At 31.4% G+C, this 25033-nt stretch overlaps 1 protein-coding gene and 1 pseudogene across 1 annotated transcript in view; one reads left to right on the forward strand and one right to left on the reverse strand.

The window, feature by feature from the left end:
• Positions 1 to 25033, forward strand: part of LOC118201535 (uncharacterized) — a 205154-nt gene that overhangs the window by 53693 nt on the left and 126428 nt on the right. The window contains exons 5-6 of the mRNA XM_085809493.1: positions 7640 to 7780; positions 9102 to 9196. Coding sequence (XP_085665619.1) covers positions 7640 to 7780; positions 9102 to 9196 — 236 coding nt within the window. The remainder of the gene's footprint in view (positions 1 to 7639; positions 7781 to 9101; positions 9197 to 25033) is intronic.
• On the reverse strand, positions 20797 to 20874 carry LOC146992736 (small nucleolar RNA SNORD36; annotated as a pseudogene).

Here is a 25033-nt window from a genome sequence, read left to right on the forward strand (position 1 = left end):
CAAATATTAAAATATATTGGCTTTTAATTTTTTTTTCATTACTACCTGTAATGAAAGATTCTGATATAGAAATTTTATTCGAGGAAGTCCGTAAAATTCCAAAAGCTTTACAAATACTGCTTTTTGAGAAAGCTTTTTCTAAAATTTCTTTTATTTTCAAAACTTTTTTTTTTTTTTTTTTTTTTTTTTTTTTTTTGCATTGGGGAAGCCATTATGTAATAAAAACTTAAGCTGAAGTCAATATTGATTTTGCAAAAATCACTTGACAATGATTCAAAAGAATCACTTGCTCAGTCTTAATTCTGTGACAATATCAAAAGCGCACTTCATTATTTTATTGCTCATCTTCACTTCAGTTCAATAGTAAAAGGGCAGTGGAAAGGATAATAGTATATATAAAGGAAATAACGAAGCTCAGAAAAGAGCAGCAATTAACACTAGGAGGATTTCTGTTTCACTAAAAGGAAAATTTTGAACAAAATACTGAAATCTTTAATAGACGTGCCGTAGGCTTATAAATTGTTGTGACACTATAAACTATACTGATATTTGAAATCTCATACTGTATGCAGTAAGTACAAGCTTTACAACTGTATATACTTGTCTAAAGTTTAACATGTGTCTCAGGAAACAAAATGACTCTATATCTGAGTAACCTTAGAAAATTTGACCGTTTATAAATGTAAGAGAAAATTCCCTCTCTCGTTTCCTGCATTTCATTATATTCACTAGTTTCTGTGAATGTACTGGTGACTTTATATTCACTTTTCCATGGAATTCTGTTACTGCTGATTTTATAATCTGTGAATGTCATCAGGCTCTTTGTTATCAATTTTGTATTGATAATTTTCATGTTTAAAAAATGCCCATTCTAGTTTTTGCATTTGCATCTTTATTTCAGTATTTTGATAAAACTATAGCTATGTACCGATTCTACTTCTGTACCTCATTTCACATGTTTCATTCCATTTATTAAGTATCAGTTGCAATACCGGTGTATGCATTAAAACTGGTGAAGTTCTTAGGTTTTATTAATTCTCCTTACTGTTTATGTATTGACTAATTGTAGTTATTTGTTTAGTTCTTTATGTTTTTGGAGTTCTGTTTTCCCATTTGACACTGATTGCTTTAGATGCTTTTTTTTGGGGGGGGGGTAGATGGTAGAAAACTGTGATTTTTTTCCCCTCATATTATGTTTATTGCTTCATTAAAATTTTTTTGACTGTTTTTTACACTTTCACGTTTTATGATTGAATTAAAACTGACATCATCATACCTTTACTAATTTAGAGAATGTTAACAAACAAATGAAAATAACGTATTAGCATACACAAATAAAAGTGCATTCCGTCCCTTTACTCCCTATACAAAATACCATAATATCAACCTCTGTTATGGAAATAAACTTCAAGTAGAACTGATGTTACTACTTCTTTTGGTGTTCATCTGGACTCAAAACTGTACTAAGTAGCTTTGATAGGGACAAGTCAGATTTGGATTTCTGAAGCATATGAAATCACCTTGGGCTCGAATTAAGATTTTTTGTAAACAGCCTACAAAAATATTGTGCATATTGCTGTTGAATATGGCAGTGAGATCTTAGTAATGACCTTTGAATCAAATAAGACCTTACTTAATATTTTTCAAAACATTATGCTGTGCTTAGTTATCAGGGGTATAGTGTGGACTCACTTAGTTGCAGTGGAGCTAGAAGAATCCGTAAGTCTTGCAGAAAAGAAGCAACTACCTAACTAATTGTAGACCAGTTTGTGAAAGATTAACAACTTAAATTTCCTCTCTGTTAACACTTAAATAATTATGTGATGCCTGTGACATCTTTATTCCTGATACCTGATTTTCTCTAAAACATGGAATCACCTTGAAAAGCTGGTACTAGTTGAGAGTCACTTGGAACTAGTTTTGAGGATAATTAAACAGTACTTCATGCAATCTGATCTAAAGAATGCTGCTTTGACTGATATTACAACAGATTTCCCTATGACAGCTGGCTTCATGTGTATGTAAATGGCCATCCTGAAAATGCAACTAAAAATACTGGGGATGGTGTTTATTCAAATAGTTTCGGTATAACCTTGAACTTAACATTGTATTGTTTATAGATTCTGTGGCTGCCATTATATCTTGTATTACTCTTGGTTATAACGCTAATGTCATAATCCTTTTTTTTAATGAAATTCAATTATCTTTTGATGTCTAAAGAAATTTTATTTCTTAACCATTCAAAGATGATAAAGTTTGGAAAGGTTTCACTTAAAAAGACATAATAATGATTTTCCACTTCTTTTCAGCTGCCACTGCAAAAGGAAACTACTACTCTTTCAAAACATTTCCTTTCAGGGGTTGCCTTTGTTAATTTTCAGATAAGAAATTGGGGAATACAATGGAATTTTTTCACTTTTCTGCTGCCTCTCTTCCTTAAACTAGGGAAACAAAGATGCAATTTCGTAGCTGAAGTAATTGTCAAATAATGGAATATTAATTTATGTAAACACTGCATTATAATGAAAATAGACTTTGGTAGCAAATACCTTCTGGACATGCCTAAATAAGTACGTATACTGACCTGTTTTAGTTTGTTTTTCAAACTGAATATAGTTTATAATTACATGTTTTGATTAACAGTTTTAATTTTTACTCGAAATTAATGTTTGACCATCTGTTTCTTGCGTAAATCAGCAATTCACATTAATTTCTTAATAAATACTGTGTAGCAACTTATATTTATATATTAAACAAACCTCCTTGTATATTTGTAGTATTCACTTCTTTGCCCTTGTTTCATTAGTATTTTTATTAATTTTTTAAGGGAAAAATATATGAATCCCCCCAATGTATTGTAAGTGTTTTATCCAATTATATCACTGTTCATAGTCCCTTCTTGCATTTTGTGATAATAGCTTTTTTTTAAAATCTTTTAGCATGTTTTAATATTCTTCTTTAGTTTTTTTCTTTTTTTTTAATGGTTATGTTTTCATTGTGTTGCATCTTGTGTGTTTCAGACAGCAATATGAGATGTAAGAAATAGCAATAAAGATGGAAAATATAAAAAAAATACATCTTTGAAGAAACTGAAAAACTAGTGAAATTAATGCTAATATCATAAAATTTCAATTGGATTTACTAAACTTTCTTTCTTTATTGATGTAGACCCACCAAATGCTCACATGGTAAAACCGATGAACACAGGTAGTTGGATTTTATACACATTTTGATGAACAAACTGGCTGCATGTGGTCTCATGTGTGACATGAATACCAACCAGTTTCCCTTAACCCTTAAGTACAAACATTCATTTTCTGTTACATTAACACAGAGGAGGGGTCTCTTAGACCACACTCTATTTTATGCATTCTAAAAATATAAAATTTTAAAATAATGTACTATTGTTATTATATAAGCATTAATACACTTTGCTTGTTATATTGAAGTAATTAATTCTTTTTAAAACTCTAAAATTAATTTTTAAATCACATACGAAAAAGTACGAAACACTTAATCAAATAAATAAAATAAACACTACTTACTTGCAAATGCATACAAACTAAATTATTTAATAAAGTTTCCATCTACAGAATCTGGGTTGTATAAAATAATACAAAAAAGTATAATATATAAAGAATATTAAAAAACTGCAGCACAATATGTTAAGCATTTTCAACACAATTTTTGCAAATTCTCTTGGCACATTCATTACATATCGGATTCTTGAAACTGAAACATAGATAGGTAGTTTTTCTTCTCAGTGTAGGGAGGACAAAAAAGCATGTTTTATGCTTTTTAGGGGGTATCAGTTACACCTGAGCTAGAATAGATTCTGCTGGAAACTCCTAGCACTGTCTGAATGCACATTTTTATTTCTTGGTTCACAAGTTGGCTTTTCAAGCCTCTGTTCCATATGCGGTTTCACTAATTCTGATGATAACTCCATAAAAAATTTGATTTTTTTCAATATGTCATTCTCTCTTAATGATTGATGTATTACATTTGCATTAATTCCACTTACATCAAGTGACCTAAAGAATATCGCCTTGTAGAATGTTCAAAACATTTTTCATTCAGTGCATCTACATCTCCTTTAGTCACATTGTAAAATGTTATTATTTCTGGTTTCTCAGTTTCAAGGTCTTCTGATTTTGAATGATGCATTGAAGAAATGACAATAACACTTTTTAATTTTTGAGGCACATATGAAACAAGTCATTCTATCTGTGAATGCATAAAGATAATTCACTTTTCATTTTATTTGGAAAAAATTCACCTGGTATTTCTCTTGTACTTTTTCCATAGTATTGACATATGTCAAACCTCTAGAGTTAAGTTCTTGTACAAGTTCGATGCTGAAGTAGTAATAAAGCCATTTCCCCCTCGTGCCAGGAAAAAGTAACGTAAACGCAGAGCTGAGGTTTATATGACCAACGGCCCAATTAAAAAAATTATTTAAAAAAACTAATGGGTACAGTTTAATAAAAATTTAGGAATAGTTATATTTTATGTCAACTTGAAAGTACTGAAAAGTAGAAGAATAACTATATAACTTATAAGCAGTCTCTCGGTTTTAAAATACTGGCACGGTCATGTAGACTTCACCTCTGTGTTTAAGGGTTAAAAAGTCCTTTAGGAAGCCTCACCTCTCTTGAACAGATAGTCCTCTGTGACTTTTTTCATAATCCAATTTTTATTTATATATGCATATAAAGCTTGGAGTTTTCATGAACAGATAGGTATCCTGTCAAAATATAAATGCTGTTATGCACATCTCTTCTACTAAAATTTAGCTCACATTTTTGTTATGCATAGGGTTATATGTGAGAAATATTGAGCTTCCAAATGTTCAGGAAATAGTATTCCTCATTAATACTTCACCTCAGTGACAACAGTTTTGTTCTTAATTTAATAAGATCAAGAAAATTTTATTAAACTGGTATTCAGCCTCAAAGCAAAATATAAAATGAGATAAATTAGATAGTAGATTGGATAGTATAGATAAATTATATTGTGTAATTATGCAAAAGATGCATCTACATATATATCAGTTACCATATACACGTGATACTTACGCATACGTAGATGCATATGCCTTTATCTGCATGTGCATATAATATGCATATGTACAAAATTAACATATATACATATTACATATTCACATTTATGCTGTATATGCATGCATACCTTATATACCATATGCATATCTTTATTAGTATGGATAGTTACTTGAGCATGGCTAAACACAGAAAGAATGCCTTAACCCCTTAACTGCCGCGGGCGTATATATACGCCTTGCTCAGCCGATGCGTTAACTGTCCCAGGCGTATATATACGTCCTTCCAAACTGCTATCATTTGCTTTGCGCTGCTACACCTAAAATTATTCGCAAAGTTAACGCATCGGCTGCGCATCTGGGGCAGTTAACGCATCGGCTGAGCAAGGCGTATATATACGCCCGCAGCAGTTAAGGGGTTAATGGGGACTTTCGAAGGGAAACTGGCTCATATCCAGATTACAATGGAGGAATCCAGCCATGAAGCCAGCCCGATCAATGAATTTTTTGCTTGAGTCAAACTACCAGTGTTCAGTGGTCTTAACAACTTGGCCACTTGGTTATGCATTTGAGTGTTTGGCATATACACTTGCTGGTAATATGTACATTATATATGGGGGTGTGCATATAGGTTGGTTGATAAATATATATAAATCTTATTTTCAAATTTTAGCCCAAATTATGTGGTTTTTTGGGAAGGGTTATTTTCACATTTATGTATTTGACATGATAAGCTAAGTCTCCTGCACTTGAATTAAATTTGTATATCTGTCCCTCTTCTTGTGTGATAAATTTAAAAGCGATTTATACATAGTCCATTGAACACATTAAAAAAGTCTGGTGACAGTTTGATGTACGGAACATTTTTCTTCAGTGTCTAAAACGTTATCCTTTCCCAGATACATAGATATGTTGATGGTGTGTCCATTTTTACCTGCAAGTTCATATACCGTAATGCTGAAACATTAAAATTTTTTGGGGATGTAGTAGCAAAAGATCACTCAACCTTTTAAAGCAACAATAACTTCATTTAGCACAATTTCTTCTGTGGGATTATATACGTCATTGAAACAAGAATTTAATATTTCAAAGACATTCCGAATTTTCTGCACGCAGTCATACTCAGGATCAGTGTGATTTGGTGCTGTTTTATTATCAGAAAAATGATGAAATCGAAGAATGCTTAGATATGGCTTGCCATGGTTTTTCCAAAAAATTATATTTTGGGCAAATCATCAGTTGATCAGTAGTCTTTTAAACTTTCTTTATTAATGTACCCCATAAGCAAAGTTAAAGCTAAGAAATTCCTCATTTCCAATGCACTCACTTTTTTCCATTTAGAAGAATGAATGTTTTTAGAAATATTTTCACATAATCTGGGAAACTGCTTGTAAATATCTAATTGTAACAAAAGTTTTCTGCCAAAAAAACGTTCTTAATAAAATTAGAAAAAAAAAAAAAAAAACATGAAAGCAGTATTTTTACCACCCAAATGCAATTCGGACCCATATTTCTGCTGCCCTCTTCTAAGGGGGATTTGGGGCTGTTGTGAGACATCTGCATACAAGTTAACAGGCAGATAAAGCTTCATCTCAAATTCCTGAACCTTATCTTCCATTACCATTGCAAAACATAAGTGGCTTAGTATTTCTAAAGTCAAAGAAAGCAGACAATCAAGACACAATGTTTCGAGTATGGAATATACTAATGGACAAAACTAAGTGCATTCATAAGGGCTGCTGGGGTTACATGTTAATCTTTAAGCATCACTATTTACAAAAGCATTTAAACCACGAGTGAACAAAAGAAACTGTTTGTTCTCTATATGGGGGAGGAACATAGCTTAAAACCACACCAGAGACTGCCAGTTATCAAATTTATTTTTGATCATCCCTTAGAAGCTGACTTTGATTTTAACAACTTTCTATTGGACTGCTTGTTGTCTAATGCCAAAGATGCCGCTGATAGACATAGAAATAAAAAAAGAAGAAAGATATACAATTGAAACCAAAATAAAATTCTAAACTTTGTTATGAATTTTTGTTAAATTACCTTGCAATTTTCTGCTTTTATAATGGTGTTCTTGTAATTTTAATAATTTTGTACTTATAGGAATTGAGTGGATTATTTGCTTTTGCTTTGTTTAATTTTTATTCCTGCTATTCCCCCCCCAGCTGGAAATATTCTATTAGATATTCTACTTATTTATTTTTACTTTACTTGCAGCATTTGATTCTGATTAATTCATAATATTATCGCAGGATTAAGGTTTGTGTAATTTCAGTTTCTGTAAAAGTTCTGAAAATAGCTGAACAAGTTTCTTAAAAAATAATTTTGGGTGAAGCTTGTTATGCAAAATTTATAAGCATCTAAACTTTAAAAACTCCAGATTTAATAAATTGAACCAACAAGAATTATTGTTTTAAAAGTTAGACTGTAAAAATATAACTTTGTTCGGGTAAACTAATGTTCCCATTCATTCAGATGTTGTTATTCTTAAGCTTTAAGCTGCGATTTATAATAATTAACCCAAAATGTTTCATTTATTATGCTATTGAATTTCTTAATGGTATTTTTTAGGACAATGAAGCTGAAGGATTTTATGGAATATCTAGTGATTTACGAGATGCTGCTGGGGAAACATTAGCAGAATTTGAATCTAGAGAGCATGAACTATTCTTTGTTGAAGCTGTGTTAAGATCTCAGCATCAAGGCAATTTAGTGAGTGAACTTTTTTTTTTTTTCTTTTTTTTTTTTTGAAATGTTTTTATGGACTTTCAGAAAGCTTCTCATGTGGCTGTTGAAAAAGTAAATATGTTAGCCATGTGGTGACTCGATAACAGACATGTTTCATTATTTTGAAGCTCTGATCATAACTACATTTTATCCCTTTTCTATTTGCAAAAATTGCTGTTATGAAAATTATTATAGATCTATGCAATTTTATGAGGCGGTGTTCATAGTTTCATATATTTATATGAATTGAGCTTTTATTTTCACTGCAATGATTAGGCTGATTAATAAATTATAAAACACATGCTTTTAAGCTATTAAGCCAAAAGGAGGGATATTTTTGTGCATGGCACTGTGTAGGAAATTTGTTTATATTCGTATTACACAGAAGGCCAATTGCAGAGTCCTCAGTTTGTACAGTTTGATAACTTCAGGCACTAAGCTTTGTTCTGGTTATCTACTTTAAGTTCTAAACATTTGAAACATAATATTACTTATGGTTGTTTTTGCTTACTCAGTGTCTTGAGATTTTCTCTGTTTTACCAAGAGCTACTCTGTTTTTGAGTGAGTTAAGACATCCACATTACCCAGGCACAGTCTGCTGGTTTCTTCAAGTGCCAGGTTCTTGTATGCACACATAATAAAATTTATAGCTTTTTGCATTATTAAGATCTGTCTATAGTTGTTGTCACAACATGTGCTAAACAGATGTAAAGTTTTACTTTTAATGTATTTCCACTCATTAAATGTTATTAAGTTGATGTAATATCTCTCTCAGAAAAAAAAGTCCTAGGTATAATGATATTCAGCTCTCTTTTACAGCTTGTTGTACCAGTTTAATCACAATCTCTAGTAATGTTTTTAAAAATAAAGCAGAAATTGTTATGAAAACAATTTCAATATTGTGGTAGGAAGAGCGTAACTATAAAATATAACTCTCTGTATAGGCCCCTAGAACAAAAATTTTAATAAGTAAGGTAGTTATATTATGACTGCCATTTAGCAGCTAAATCTACAATTGTGTGATAGAGCTTGTATGAGTGCAAACTTGGAGAGGTTTTCTTATATGCTCCTAGGTGCCGTTTTTTTTTTTTTTTTTCCTGCATTTATTAAAATTACTGTTCTAGAGACTCAAAATCAGAGAGAGAATTATGAATAATTCTGTATTTTTGTGGTGTATTTAAATGTGAGTTGTAATAAAATATTAAAGAAAGATTTTCTATTTGAATAGCATTGGCATTTAAAAAAATTCATTGATCAAGTTGTTTTTTTTTTTAATTATAATCTTATCGTTAAAATCTTTTTGCAGGATGAACCATTTCCAAATCATAAACATAGCACTTCTTCTGACTCAAAAGTAGATTTCATGACACAGGAAGAAGCTGATCACTTTTTGAGCAGCAGGTATTGGTAAAATTCCTATAGATTGTTTTTGCATGTAAGATATTAAGTCGATTCATAAATAACAAAATTATATTAATTTATTTAAAATCTTTTTTACCTTTAAAAGGTCTTAATCAAAGTCAGAAGAATGTCCTGCCCTCAGTTCATCCTTTAAGTTTGTATCTCCAGAGCAAAATTTGACAAACTAATTTTTAACTGCTGAATTAATTATTAGTCCTTTGCTGTATACACTGCATATATTAAGCTGTCTCCATAGCACCATAGCCTTCTTTAAATTCCCAAAGCATCACATGATTAATATGCTCTTCTTCATTCTCCATGTTATGAGTTAGGAACAACAGTTTAGTGTTACACTTTAAGTGACGTATCTTGCTATACTGTTTTCAACGCAGCATTTGGAGTAATTAAAAAAAAAAAAAAAAAAAAAAAAAAACTCTTATAATGTTACTCACAATTTTGCTAATTAAAAAAAAATGAAAACAGCACTTTTTTTTTCAAAGTTCTTTTTTTCAAAAGAAGGTTTTTCTTCAAAAATTAAAAATGTTTGCATTTATATATGTCATTTTGGAAATTTTATAGATATTTTTGTTATCACTGAGATGGGCAGCAAATGTTTTGGCTATGTCACTGTTAATTTCTAATTCCATACGTAAATAAAGACAATTTGACTGTTTAATATTGTCCCACATAACTGTAAAACCAGTACGTCAGATATGGAAGTAACTATGGATTTTTTATTTTTACAACATGAGATGTTTTATTCTGTAGGACCAGTGGAAGACTATTTGGCAATATCTGAATTATAAATTTCATTGAATTTTCATTTCAGCAGCGAAAAATTGTGTTTGCTGAACTTGAATTCAAAATTTTGGCAGTTTCTACATAGTTTACTTATATATATATATATATATATATATTTGTGTGTGTATGTATAAAGTTTACATAGACTTGATAAAAATATATTTTATTTAATAACTTATTTATTTTAAAGGCATAACAAATATGAGGTAATATTTCTTATAAAAATATTGATGTGGTTATTTCAGTGGAATTGTGTGTTTCACAGTGAAATGAAACTCACTCTTGACAAATATCAGGTGAAGACACATTTAATTAGAATCTGAAATATTTTAATGCAGTTTTTTCGTCTGCAAATGGAAAAATACTTTATTATCACTGATGTATTTTTATGTGTACTACTACTTATACAAACTTGTTTCCACAAACAAAATAACAGATTTTAATTGCGCAAAAGTTTAATTTAATAAATGTGATAGTTGCACTTGATGAATTGATGCATTAAAAAAATTGGCATAGAATTGCTTAACCTAATTCTTAAATCCCCTTCAGATGTCCACCCTTCTTATATGTATTTTGTTTTGTTAAGCAGTAGTAGTTTTCTCAATGGATGTAGTAACATGGTGCAATGGTTTCTTCTTGTGCAGCAAAAAAAAGGGGGGGGGATGGTGGCTGCACCAGTTCTTTTTTAATGTAAAGCGTATACTTACATATTGGGGATGTAATTGCTATTTGACCAGAACTTAACAAATTTCAGTGGCTGGCATGAGTGAAAGAATAGGCAATGCTTTTTGTTTATGATGCATTTATTGCATAAAAAATTTACATATTTTTTAAAATATTTATTTTTAAAATAGTGAGTTTAAAATAAATGTAGTGTGTTTTCCCCCTTATATTTGTTTAATGTGATTTCTTTACTGCATGATATGTTATCTTTATTGAAATAAGTAATTAATTATCAATTTTACTAATTTTTTTTGTAATCAGTGGGATCTTCATTATGCTGATCAATTGCCCATGCATATTTGGCTGTCAACCTCAATTAGCACTTTGATCATCACTAATCCCAAATGAAATTTAATCGACCACATGGCATCACAATGCCACCTCATTGGCAATTTTTTTTTAATCATCTTCAGGATGGTCAGTGAAAGTCAAGGTGAAAACATTCGCAACAACAGCTTTGGCACACAGTGGCAGACATATTTAAAATCAATTGTTAGCTTCAGTAGGGCAGCCATAAATATTTTGGCACCACAATGAAGTACAGTTTTAATGTGCATTTCTAGTTAAGTTTGTAGTTAATATGTTAAAAGCAGAATAAATTAATATCTCAGCATCTTAATAGAAAATCACTTAATGTACATAATGGTGCAAATCTCTTATTATGTTACTCTTAAGTATAATCAGGTTTAATGGTTTATTATTATTATTCTAAAAGCGACACACTACTGTTAACAAACGTTAAAGTTCTGTGCTATTAATTTGAACCAGGGAACCAAAATCTGCATTAGTTCTATTGATATTTAATAAAAAATATATGTAACCTTTTTTTAACTTAGAACATGAATAATTGGCATTAAGTTCTTATTTTTGTAGGGTTATATATGCACTATGTATATTTTACATGAAAAGTTTTAAATAGCATTTTAAACAAAATAAAACAACAACAACAAAAAAAAAAACTTTGATGTTAAAAACATTAAGCATTTTTTTTTTTTTTTTTTTTTATCAGCCATTCACCAAAATTCAAAGAAAACACTTTCTGACGTGTGTATCAAAATATCAGTAATATGCCTTCACTATTTCCAACTTTTACATTGTATTTGCTAAGGTTTTGTCATGAATGCCTAATTTTCTCATAAGATATGATTTGTTTCATAAAACAAAAACAGATTGTACAAAAGAGATTATGTGTAAAAAGTGTGAGATGATTTCAGATTAACATTACAGCCCATTCCATATATATATATATATATATATATATATATATATATATATATATACATATACATGTGCGTGTGTGTATGTAAAACATAAAATATCTATCTTTCAAATTATAAGTTAATAATAGCTCCTTAACTTCCATTTTTATTCTAAATAACAGAGCAGTAATTTTTCTAATTAAACTCCCTGCAGTTCTGATGTGCACTTATTGATGAAATCTGAACCCAACATCTGTACATTAAACTGTCATGTGATCTGAAATGTATCCGGTATAAAAGGTCAGTTGCGTAACAACACTTTCTCTTTGCTCTTCACCTCTGCTTCTTTTTGCTGGTTCACCTTACTGCTAGTTTTACTTTTCGAATTGTCACCACGCGACCCTGTGCCTTGCACTGCAAGACCTTCTCTCCACCCATGCAAGATCATGCTCTGTATCTGGTGGACTAGTCGCCAAGTGGTCCACTATGAGCTCCTGCCAGTGGGCCCAACCATCACGGCAAACCTGTACTCGCAGCAGTTGTAATGTGTGCATTAAGCACTGATGCATAAAGAGCCAGCATTGGTCAATCGTAAGGGTGTACGTGTACTCCTCCTTCATGACAATGTGAAGCCGCATGTGGCTCGGGAGGCCAGGGACTGGGTGGGGAGACACTACCCCATCTGCCATACTCCCCAGATCTCGTGCCAACAGACTACCACCTTTTCCATTCCCTGGACAACCATCTTCATAGGAAATCCTTCAACAACCCACAACAAAAGGCCCTCCCGGACCTCTTTGGGTCCAAGACTCCCAAGTTTTACTGCAATGTCTCGCACAGCTAGCCACTTGTTGGCAAAAGGCACTGGATACCATTGGTGATTACTTTGAGGATTAGCGGTGATTGTTATTTGTTTTATGAATTTTTCTTTCTTACTGTCCAAAACGACTAGAATGTTTTTGGTTAACTTGTGGCATCTAACAATAGGTATTTTGACACCAACTCGTACTTTTTCTGAAATGACATGCCTATTTTGTTCCATATTTCGATTCTACGACTCAAATTATGCTTAAATATTAAATTTTGTAAAATTTGATACGAAATTTACGGAGAAATCAAATATTTAACTTGGTTAATTTTTTCAGTTTGTGCCAAGAATAATTCACTTGGCGAACTTCTTAATTTATAGCAACCTATTTTCCTTTCCATTTTTTCATTGCAGACGAGCAGAAAGAAAGTCATCGTTCATACTTTCAGATAATTTTAACAAACTGCGTAAGCCACATTGGCATTATTATCTTTTCTAACAAATATGTCAAATTTCAAAAGGCGCCAATATGTAAATTCCTGTATATCGTAGACAATTTTGAATTAGAATCTCTAATTTTTTGCAGTGTGCTCACATCTACTTTAAGATGATTTTAAAAATTTTGTAGGTTATAATTATAGATTTTTTCAAAAAATTTATAGAAATTATTTTAAAATACAAATTTTAAAAATAAATCATAAAAAATGGGCGAATTTTATTTGGAATAAACCTAAATTTCGAAATCTGAAGAAAGAATCAAATAAGTTTAATAAAAAAAAAGATGTTAACAAATAAAGGGTGTCCCAAAATTAATGCAAGATTTAAATTTGTCACCATTCGTGCAGTAAAGTATTGGCAACCCTATTAAAAAAGTATTTGACAGCTGATAGTTTAGGGTTAGTAGAAAAGAAACATCACACAATGGAACAACATGTTTCTATTGTTGAAAAATATTTCAAAAATAATGAAAGTCTTTCAGTCACAGTTCTAAAATTTCGATGAAGCTCATTTTCACCTTTATGGTTTTGTGAATTGTTAAAATTGCTGCATTTGTGCTTCAGAGAACCTATATGTGATTGTCTAAAAACAAATGGATCCTCAACATTCACTGTTTGGTGCGGAATTTGGGCAGAAGGCATCATTGGACCATTAAGCTGATCAAGCAGTGAGTGTTGCTGGTGCTTGCTATTGCAACATGATAACACAGTTCTTTTTGACTAAATTGCATGATAATGATGTGGACGACTTGTGGTTTCAACAAGATGGTGCCACATGCCATACAGCCCATGAAAGAATGAAGTTACAGCATAAAGACATTTCCTGGATGTGTACTCTCCTTTCAGTGATAAAAATAATTAGCGTCCCAAATCATGGGATTTATCACCATTGGATTTCTTTTTATGGGGTTATCTGAAGTCAAACGTCTATGCCAACAAGCCCACTGGCTCGTGTGAAGGAGGAAATTCAAGGCTGCATCAACGAAATTCAGCCACATTTATGCAAAACGGGCATGGAGAATTTCGACAAAAGAGTGCATGTGTGACAACAAAGCCATGGAGGCCATTTGCCCTATGTGTTATTCCATACATAATAACCCTGTCCTGTGTACTTGACGATTCAATAAAAAAATAACAATTTAAAGGGAAAAAACATCTTTTTTTTTTTTTTTTAATTTAAATCAGGTCTTCCATTAATTTTGGGACACCCTTTATGTATCAAATTCAGTTAACATTATGGAGCTAAAATTTTGAGTGCTAATTTTTTAAAAATTACTTGTGCGATTTGTACTAAACTTGGTAGTTTGGCATAATTTGAGTCGTAGAATTGAAATATGGAAAAAAAAAATAGGCATTTCATTTCAGAAAAAGTCCGATTTTGTATCAGAATACCTGTATTATATAATATGCTATATATAAATCTAATACATATCCTAAGTAGCACTTTTGAGGCATAAAAAGCGCAATTTGAATTTCGTCAATCGGACCAGTAGAACGGGAGATATTGAATTGTCCTCCCTTTTTTTTTCGCAGTGTACTTCCATGAAACATGCAGACTGCATGTGTGATGTATGCTAGGTGAAACATGAGCATGTATAAGCAGTGGATATTATTTTTATTGAAGTACTTAAAGCCCAAATTCAATTGTTTTTGGTATGTTATTTAGCTCATGGAAGCTGCTTTTCTAAAGATTGGAAATAACAGAAAACAACACACAAGTAAATCCTTTTGAACTTCAAACAGAACCCATGTTTTCAGTTATTTTACTCATTTGACTCATAATTCTGTAGAACTTAATAAGGTACATTTCATTTTTATAAATTGCAGACAAAATTAGAACTTCCCTAAGAACACTAGAATTTCATTGTTAGAATATCCGTTAGTGTATACATATAAAATACTGTCTGTACATAGTTCCGCTCATCTGTACATATAAAATAAATATCCACATAGAAAATTTCATCAGTTGTATTAAAATGTTTTAGTAGTTTAAAGATATTACTTTTTTCTCATAAAATATTTAGTTTTTTATGTATATATTTTCATTTTTATGTAGCTTGATATACAGAGAAAATAATGTAAGAATATTTAGAAAATATAACATTCAATCATTATTTTACTAAATTAGTAATAATATTAAGCAGTTATATGTGTTTAATTACTTTTTTAGTATTTAAGCACTGGTAGTGTTTTAGCATATAGATATGTAAACAAAATTTTAGGGACTTCGTAAAATTTGCTGCCAGGGGCCCAGCTCACTTGCACAACCAAATAATAAAGCAGCAGTTCAGTGAATTAATGTCTAACAGGGTGTAAAAATGACCATGGGCCATTTTTCTTTTGTTTTACGTTAGATGATTGATTTTATCAAATCCGGATTTAGTTCTTTTGGAATCACTAATCAAAGCTGGTTTTGTAGTTTGCATATTCTCAATTTCTCAATTCAAATTGACAGATTCCTGTAGTAACTAACTGTGGTTTTCGTGTGTTGTACCCAAAAGTTTCGTTTGCTTTGTAAGGTTATACTTGGTCTAGTGCTGCTACTTTAGTCATGTAACTATAACAGGCATATAGAGAATTATCACCATGTCTGAAATCGAACAACAATGTCTTGGGTTATGAAAGCGAACCTTGAACATTCAAACATAACTTTGAATATAAATGCACAATTTTGTGCTACAATGACCACAACTCCATGGCAGTGGAATTAAATAAAAGTAATCAGTTAAATTTAAACATTGATCAGTTGTCTAAGACTGTGCAGTTAAATACTAAGGTACAAGGTGGCTCAATATACTACCAGCTCATCAATTAAAGTAGTGGGTGCAAAAGAGCACAAAACGAAGATAAATTACAACTGCTAGAAAATAAGCACACTACACTTGTGCCAGGAACGTTTTCTCAAGATCCAAAAACCTGAGCTGAAATATAAAAAAAAACTAATTTGCATTCTAGCAAAGACTATGGAAAGAAGAATTTAAAAGTACATATCCAAATCATAACTGATTAGTTTAAAATAATAACCTTACACTTTTTCTTACCAGAATTTCAGTAATTGCAACAAAAGTCTAAAGACCTTGCTTTTAAATTATGAACTTAACAACATGAGCCATCCTTTACAATCATCAAGTTAAATGTCTAAAATTCTGTTGTTACAAAAGGTGGAATTTTCTTTGAACACATTTCATGCAATCACTATTCAGTTCAAATATCATCTCCTTCAAAGAATATGAAAGGAAAAATAGTTTAGTGAAGGAATGTTAACATTTACATTTTTCAACTGTCCACTTATAATATCATAAAACCTTTTAACATTTTGCTTTCTGTAGATTCAGTTTTCCCTCTTGATGTCCAGCATTGTAATCCATGACCATTTGTGTAACTTTGTGCAGAGTTTCAACAGCTACCTACTAACCAAAATCGTACATTGTTAATGGACACACTAGATCTCATAAACCCCTATTTCCAGACACTGTACCTAATGTTCTATGCTTAATTTTTATTAAATATGTAAGTGTTGGCTGAAGAGCTTAACATTTAAGTAAACTCAGTTACACTATGTTAGCTTTTACTTTAATTCAAGTCCTTATCATTTGCTAGCTTGTACTTTAAATTTACCTTACATGACATCAGAACACACTTTTACTAAACAATTAACAGAACATGCTTCATGGAAAACATTAAAATTCATTTATATGATATAATTCAGAAGATTACTCAGTTTGAGCTTTATATAAATATTTACAGAAGTTTGCTAATATTTATTTTGCAACTATGCCAAAATTTTAATATGCATAGTCTATTGGACTAAAATCGCAGCATCATATTTACACTAAAAATAAAAGTCCTTCAAGATAGATACATAGTTAAACTGAAAAAGCATCTTGATAAATAAAACTGAGATGTCTTGCTTAAAGCAAAACTCAACATTATGTAGCAACTGTTGCCCAAAGATATAAACTGAATATTTAATCTAAAGTATGTAAAGTAACTTTTTACTTAACTTTGTTTCTTTTAAAGTGTACCATCGTTTTCTGTAGAAATTCTTCCTGGGATGAGAGAGCACTTGTGTGATGAATATATATTTTCCTAATTCAGAAGTCAAACAACAAAAATCAGCATTATATTTTCAAATTTTTACAGTTTCTTCACACTGTGAAAATTTCAAAATACAACGCTGATTTTTGTTGTTTGACTTCTGAATTAGTATTTGTTCGGCGTGTTATTGTGTCTTAATTATATATTTTCCTGTTAGGCCAAAGATTTTCCTGTTCATCCACTAATCACTTACATTTTTGTGACTGTTTCCTATATATATATTTCTGTGTAGCAGGCCGTTTCGCTAATTTGGTTCTGCTGTAATGAAACTGCTTATGAATGTTAATGCACTTTCAGATCTAATATTTTATAAACTACTCGTGCGAAAATGCTTTCAGAATGCCAAATGCAGTAAAGTTATAAATTAAAGTTTTATGTGCTTTAATTTATCTAAGTAAATCTCAAAGGAACATCATTAAATGACATTAAATCAAAGGGAGAAATTGACCTGAAATTATTCTAGTGTATTTTTTATTCATCTCATCTAGGAAAATAAAAAAGGGGGGCAAAAATTCCCAGCTCTAAAAGCAATATTGTCAGTATTTGTCATATCGGAGTCAAAATATTTTATTTTTTATAATATGTATTAAATTTAATTAAATATAATTATAACAAACGATTGAAGAATCTTATAAAAAATTACATTTTGTAATAATGTTTCCTGTATATATATATATATATATATATATTTTAATTTACAAATTTCAATATATAAAAGTTGCATCAGTTAAAACAATTTTGTAATTGGAAGTGTATGTCTATGACCAATGGTTACAAAATTGAAGGCTGCATAAGGACTTTCATAGATGTGTATACTTAGGAATGCACTTAACCACTTGCGCTAAAAAGACATGCCACGCACGTCGAGATGCTTTTGTCTCAAACCGCGAGAGACGTGAATACCACGTCGATAGGCATTTATCACAAAAATGAAAATAACATGGTGCACACGTCGCCTAACAACGTGATTGTTTATTTCTCAAGTTACAGCTCTGGATTGCACTCGCAGACACAGAGTGGCGTAAATGAGGCACTTTACCACTTGTTTTATTGTAGCGCACGCCACCGCAACCGTGAAGTTTAGTCGTAGCGCAAGTGGTTAATTAGATCCATGGAAGAAGTTAATTTTTGTATATTTTTTCTTACTTAAGAAAACAAAAGCAAATTTCCTTGTGTTCAACAATGTGGTAAAAATAAGTAATTAACTCAGTAATACGAAGGAGATAATTCATAATATCTAGCTCTGGAGATAATAAGGGATATTACTATACTAAAATATACTATAAATAATAAAACTATGATAATACTTCTACAAAAAAAAATCAAAATAATAATAAAATACATAAAAATAATACCAGTAAAAGGGAGATAAGATGCAAAAATAATGCAGTACCTAAATACCTAATGTAATCATATATAGATAAAATACAATAACACATAAAAGGATAATAATGCAATAATGTATAAAAATAATAATAATAAAAGTTTAAATAAATTTGCACAAGGCAGCTAGAGCTTCAGAACTCCTGACAAGGTTCGAAAAAACAGGAGGCCTGCAAATATAGAGATGCCTTAAGCTCACTTTGAATGTAGTTCTGGCACTCGCATATAACCTGCAGTGCAATTAAGATACACTCTACATCTTCTACAGCATCACTGCAGGAACAAAGTCCACTGGTCACAATATTAAAATGAAATAAGTCATTTCTAAAATTCCCTTGACCAGTTAAAATCCAAGTTAGTGTATAATCAGGTTGAATGTGCTTACACTTAAAAATCTGAAAAACTGTTTATCTCTTATCTTTTATCTCTGGGCCTTCCAAGAAGAAAGGTATTAAACTTTCCAGTCAACCATAGTTTTATCCCAAGCAGCATGCTTCCAATAAGACTTGGGAAGAGATGATAAATCATTTGCTTAGCCAACTGGTTAGCCTTGTCATTACCAAGAATACTTTTGTAGCCTCAAACATAAGGAAAATCAGTATCTGCAATTTGTTTAAATTCACATAATATGGAGTGAATTTCCACCAACTATTTCTCTATTGATAGTATATCACATAGAAGAAAGTGAATCTGAACAAATAAGATATTTAAATGTCTCATTCTTATGATAAGAGTTTTGTATCCAAGGCAAGATTTAAGCTCAGAAGTTTTGCTTGAAAAACAGAGCATTCATCTGGTATTCTGTGTTGGATGTTACATTCTTTTTGCCTTCTTCATAGGTAAAAAACACAAGGCCAACCTTTCCATTTAACTTATATCATCCATAAAACAAAAAGTTCTACATTCTTAAAAAGCATTGTTATCATAGGTAACAACTATCACAGATTTTGTGTCTGAAGGTGAGGCAAATCTGAAAAGAAAGCATCCCATTCAAAGCATTGCAAGTGTTGTAACTTTAAAGTCAACCTCTAACATCAACATCATTGAATCTGTAGGTGGAAGACCAGAAGTAACGAATGCTGCCTCATAACTAATAGTCTTGCAACTCCAAATAATGTGAAAGAACCTCTTTTTGAACTCTTCTAAGATGTTTACAGTTTATTTTCTTTCTGAAAGAATTTCCAGAAGCTCTTGAGACATAGGAAATGCCTTACCCATGTATCAATTCAAGAATATCAGTTTAACCCCATAAGTGTTCTTTGAAATTTGTTGTAAACCAAGAACTTTTTCACTTTTACTGGGTATATAAGAAATATGCTGCTTCACCTGTAGTTTATTCTTCATAATATTTCCTAAATATCTCATCTATTGCACTTCTTCAATAGAGTGAAGCCAATATAATGAAAAGACACTGAATTTTTATATATCATTATAATTGTTAGATGTGACAGTAAATGTTCACCATTTTGTCCATTCATAAACTCGTTTCTGCCTAAATAATTTCTGTAAAAATTTTAAACACAACCAAACAAGTTTATTCTACCAAAATATAACATTTTACAAGTGTTGCCATTCAAAGCAAAACTAAAGGGAAGATAACACTGCACTGGTTGAATGTATATGAAACAATGCTATACTGTACATACTCCCACCTTTTGATAGCAGGATTTTTATCAAAACAAATATTTAATTAAACTAAAATTTAACCTAAAAGTCCATTTTAAAGTTCACTTAAAAGTCTATTTTCAAGTTCGAAGTCCTTGAATCTAGAAGGCACATTTATAGCTCGACCACATCATAATTTAATCTATAGCACTCATCTAAATAGTCATCAAATGTTTTGCCATCTGGATCAAAAAAATGGTTTAGGTTTAGAAATTATTTATCAAATAAGGATTTCTTTCTAACCTTTATTCTTCGTGTGAGTTGACTCAATCATTTCTTTCTCAAACTGTGATTTAGGATAACTTTTGGAATTTGTAATCTCAACACCTGATGTTTCAGATGCACTTTCTTCAAGCTGTTCTTCACCGCACTCATCACTTTTACTTGGTCCAATCCAGTGGTCCCAATCATTTTCTTGAATAGCATAATAATCATCATTAAAAAGCTCTTTCATTTTCTGGTCATGTTTTTCAGGGTCAAAATCGCTTTCAATATCATCATCATTAAGTTTCAATTCATCTTGATGAGGCACCTCTTCAATTTTAAAAACTTTTCTTCAAGTTCTTTTCTCTTTAAATGTTTCAAATATTTTAGATCTTCTCTTTTCTGCTCTTTCTTCCCCTTTTTTTCTTTTAACGTATTCTTCATGCTGCTTCTTTCTTTTATTATCAACACGTGTAAGAGAACCTTCAATCATTCTTGGATATCATTTAATGAATTTTGAATCTGGTTCTTCAAATCCGAACATATACTTACATTGAAACAATTCTTGCCTTTTCATATCATTATCATCATCATTTAGTACTGCAATATCTGTTTCTTCATAAGTTGGAATGTCATCATTTTTATATTTTTCTTTACACTTCTTGTCTAAAATAAAATCTCTTAATAATTTCTTATTCTCATCCAGGCGTGGATCATTCCTAAACATCATCAAAAAAAGACATTTCTCTCTTATCATCTTTTGGTACTTCTTTTTCTTGACCTTTTAAACATTTTAAATTGTCAGCCCCTTCATCTTCTCTTAAATTTGCCATAAAATGATCACGTACGACCTTATCAATTGCACTTTTAGATTTCAATTCAAAGGGATCTGTAATGCGAATGGCTTCTAACTCCCAGAGGTTTCTGATCTCTTGATTGTGAACTGAGAGAGAGGTAACTACAGCAGCAGTAGCACCTCCAGTTGTTGGCGATTTACCCATCAGAACCCATCCGAGCAGTGTTTCCATGGCAAAAATGCCTGTACTTAATTTCTGTATTTTTCCTGTATAAATATTTCCTACAAAGTCTGAACCTATGAAAAGATCAATTTGCGGATTGACACAATCAACATCTGTGATATGAATTCCCTTTCCAGCTAATTCTGATATCCGAGGTCCTTTCTGTGGACTAGGTATAGATCCACAAATTATAGGCTGATCTAAAACAGGAATCTTGCAACTATAACCCATTGTGCAGATTCACAACATTTATGATTCCATCAGATGTCCTTCCTCCGAAAAGAACGTGTGTTAATTTTTTATGAGCTTCTGATCTTATTCCTAAGGATTCTACTGTTGATTTTAAAACATAAAATATTCAGATCCAGTATCAATCAAAACTCGGAGATGAAGTTTCTTTCCTTCATGTTAAATGGCAACCATTAATGTTTGAAGCAAAACTCTTCCTGAAGTACATGTTGAAGAAAGAGCGCTAATTTCACAATTTTCTTGATTGCACTCAACAGAAACTTTTGATTTCTGCTTAAATTCTGGACAACAAATGATGTAATGCTTCCTATCGCAAAACATGCATACAACTTTGCTTTTACAATTATTAGCTCGATGGTTTGTTTAAACATGTAAAGCAAAATTTTTTCTCTTTCACAATTTTCAATTTTTCATCATGACTTAACTTTTGTGCTTTGTAGCAATCTTTACTTTCATGAGATTTTTCACAGAATAGACAATTTATTACATTATTGTTATTTATTTCTTTTGCTCCCGAAAACAAGTTGTTTGCAGTAGGTACAGTAATATCTTCCCTGTCCTTATGAATGTTTTCTGTAGGGATCATTGTGCTTCATACCTGACTTTGCTAGAGACATTCTTTCTTCCTCTTCGACTTCAGCCCTTAGAAAATTTAAAAGTTGGGTCAGTCTTGCACTATATAATTTCTCTTCATTTACTGAGTTTCTCAACTGAACTGTCAACATGTCTTCTGGAATACATGACTCCACAAGTGGGAAGAGCATTGCAGAATATTTGTCTGAGGTCATCCCAATGGATTCTAATGAGCTGAGGTGAGATTCAAGTTTATCATATAACAGAGTGATATCAAGCCTTGATTTGGTAGCATTTTTAACAACTAAAGTTAATAGTTCACGAACATAGTATTCCACTAACAATTCCTCATGGCCAAATCTTGCTTTGAGGCTTTCAATTGCTTTTGTATAATTTTCTGCCGTGGGTGGATAGCTACCGGTGATGTCTTTCCCTCTTGTACCTGGTGACATGCATTGTATTAAATATTGGAATTTGTCTTCCAACTCCATTTCTTTATGATTGTGAATTCGTTTAAACTGACTCCAGAAATGCAACCATTCTTTAACTTCACGGCTAAATTTCTTTAGTTCAAGTTTGGGAAGTTTTATTTTTGATTTCTCATTAATTAATATTCCTGTTTGGTTGTGATTTACTTTCTATAAATGAATTGATGCAAACTATAGCTTCATCAAATTTGACTATATTCTACAGATTCAAATTCGTTCTGCACTTAAAGCAAGTTTTCAAAATTTGTTGTCAAGAATCATTAAATCAGCATTAATGCATTCTTAAGTAGCTAATTTAATCTTAACATCACTAATTTCTATATTTTCATCATCAAGCAGAGACATTAAACTTTTATATGTCTTAGTAAACAATTTTCTTAAGAGCTATCGCTTCTTGCAAACCAAAACCAAAAATTCAATTAAGTATTTCTTAGATAAAGTACTCACCTCTTATATTTTAATCACATACTGAGGGTCATCAAATGTTAGATACGACAGTAAATGTTCACCATTTTGTCCATTCATATAAACTCATTTCTACCTAAATAATCTCTATAAAAATTTTAAACATAACTAAACATGTTTATTCTACCAAGATATAACGTTGTACAACTGTTGCTACTCAAAGCAAAACTAAAGGGAAAATAACACTGCACTGGTTGGATGTATATGAACAATGCTATACTTAATAATAATTTTCAATTTTAAACGATTAAATTCAAGCTCATAAAATTTTGACCATTCATAAATATAGTTTAAGATATTCTGAGAATGAACACTGGCATCATTTATGTTTTTATGTTATACATTAACAAGTAAATCATCTGTAAGAGCGATCAGGTGACTGTTCTTCATTGCAATGTATGTGCAAAGAAGATGCAGGCATAAGTGCAAAAATCTTAATTAATGGTTTAACAATGCATATTATGCTAATATAACATGCAACATCAGCCAATAAAACAAAACATGAGAGTGAACTTGCAGTGCTTAGAAGTTGATATTGAGTATGTTCAAAAAGGTTGCCATTGGCTGCAATGTACATTTGTATTTGAGGAACTATCATATGTCTGTATACACATTGATAAACATGAAAGTTATACTGTAGCATTTACTGCTGCTGAATAATTGCTTTGTGGCCAACAGTAGTTCAAACTAATAGTAGCATCTATGAGAAAATTTCTGGATGAATTCTATCAACAAGTAATATATTGTATGTATTTATATGTTTAAATTTATTATTAGTACTGAAATGTTCCGGTAATAATTTGTCGTGCATATAGGTTAGTTAAATACTACATTTGGGATTTTATACATGGTACATATGTTCCTGATAAATAATTTTTGCACATGGAAAATATCTGCTTGTAATGAAAGTTTTCTATCAAGAAACATTCTTAATAAAGTTAGAAAAGAAAACATAAGAAGCAGTACCTTTAGTGCAGGTAGTAATCACCATCTAAATCTTTGATTTTCTGCCAACATCTTGTTACTTTTTCAAAGCCTTCAGCACAGAAACTTGGTAGTCATAAAACAGATCAACTGCATTTCAGACATCCTGTGCAGAATGGAAGTTAGCACCAGCAAGATGTAGCTAGCTGCAGATATGAAAAAATGTAGAAGTCCGAAGGAGTGATGTTGTGTCTTATAATGATAGGTGTAGGAAATGATCCCATTTCGAGTCTGTTCAGATTCCAGCCGGTGAATGCAGACACATGTGGTCTTGCATTACCCTGATGGAACATTACCTTTTTGTGCCGGAACTGAGTTTGACATTTTTCCTTGATATCAGCGTCAACATGGACTAGCATCTCACTGTACAGCTTGCTGCTGAGGGTTTTACCTTTTTCAAGATATTCTTTGGGGATAATACCATGGCAAATCCCATCAGATGAAAAGCATGATCTTTTTGTAAGTCAAATTGATCTTCGCGATGCTGCCGACAGGCTGACCAGGCACAGTAGAACCCCCTTTTCAGCCTGTGTTGTTGGAGTAAATCCTTTTCATATCACAAGTGATAATCTGGTCCAGAATTTTGTCCTTACATTGATATTCAAGCAAATTAGTGCAGGCCCGAAAACATCTGTCCTTGTCTGCTTGACTCAGCTCGTGTGGCACCCAAAAATTGAACTT

Source organism: Stegodyphus dumicola, chromosome X2, assembly GCF_044657685.1.
Source record: "Stegodyphus dumicola isolate Sdum_Otavi_A_Nest chromosome X2, ASM4465768v1".
Classification (NCBI taxonomy): domain Eukaryota; kingdom Metazoa; phylum Arthropoda; class Arachnida; order Araneae; family Eresidae; genus Stegodyphus; species Stegodyphus dumicola.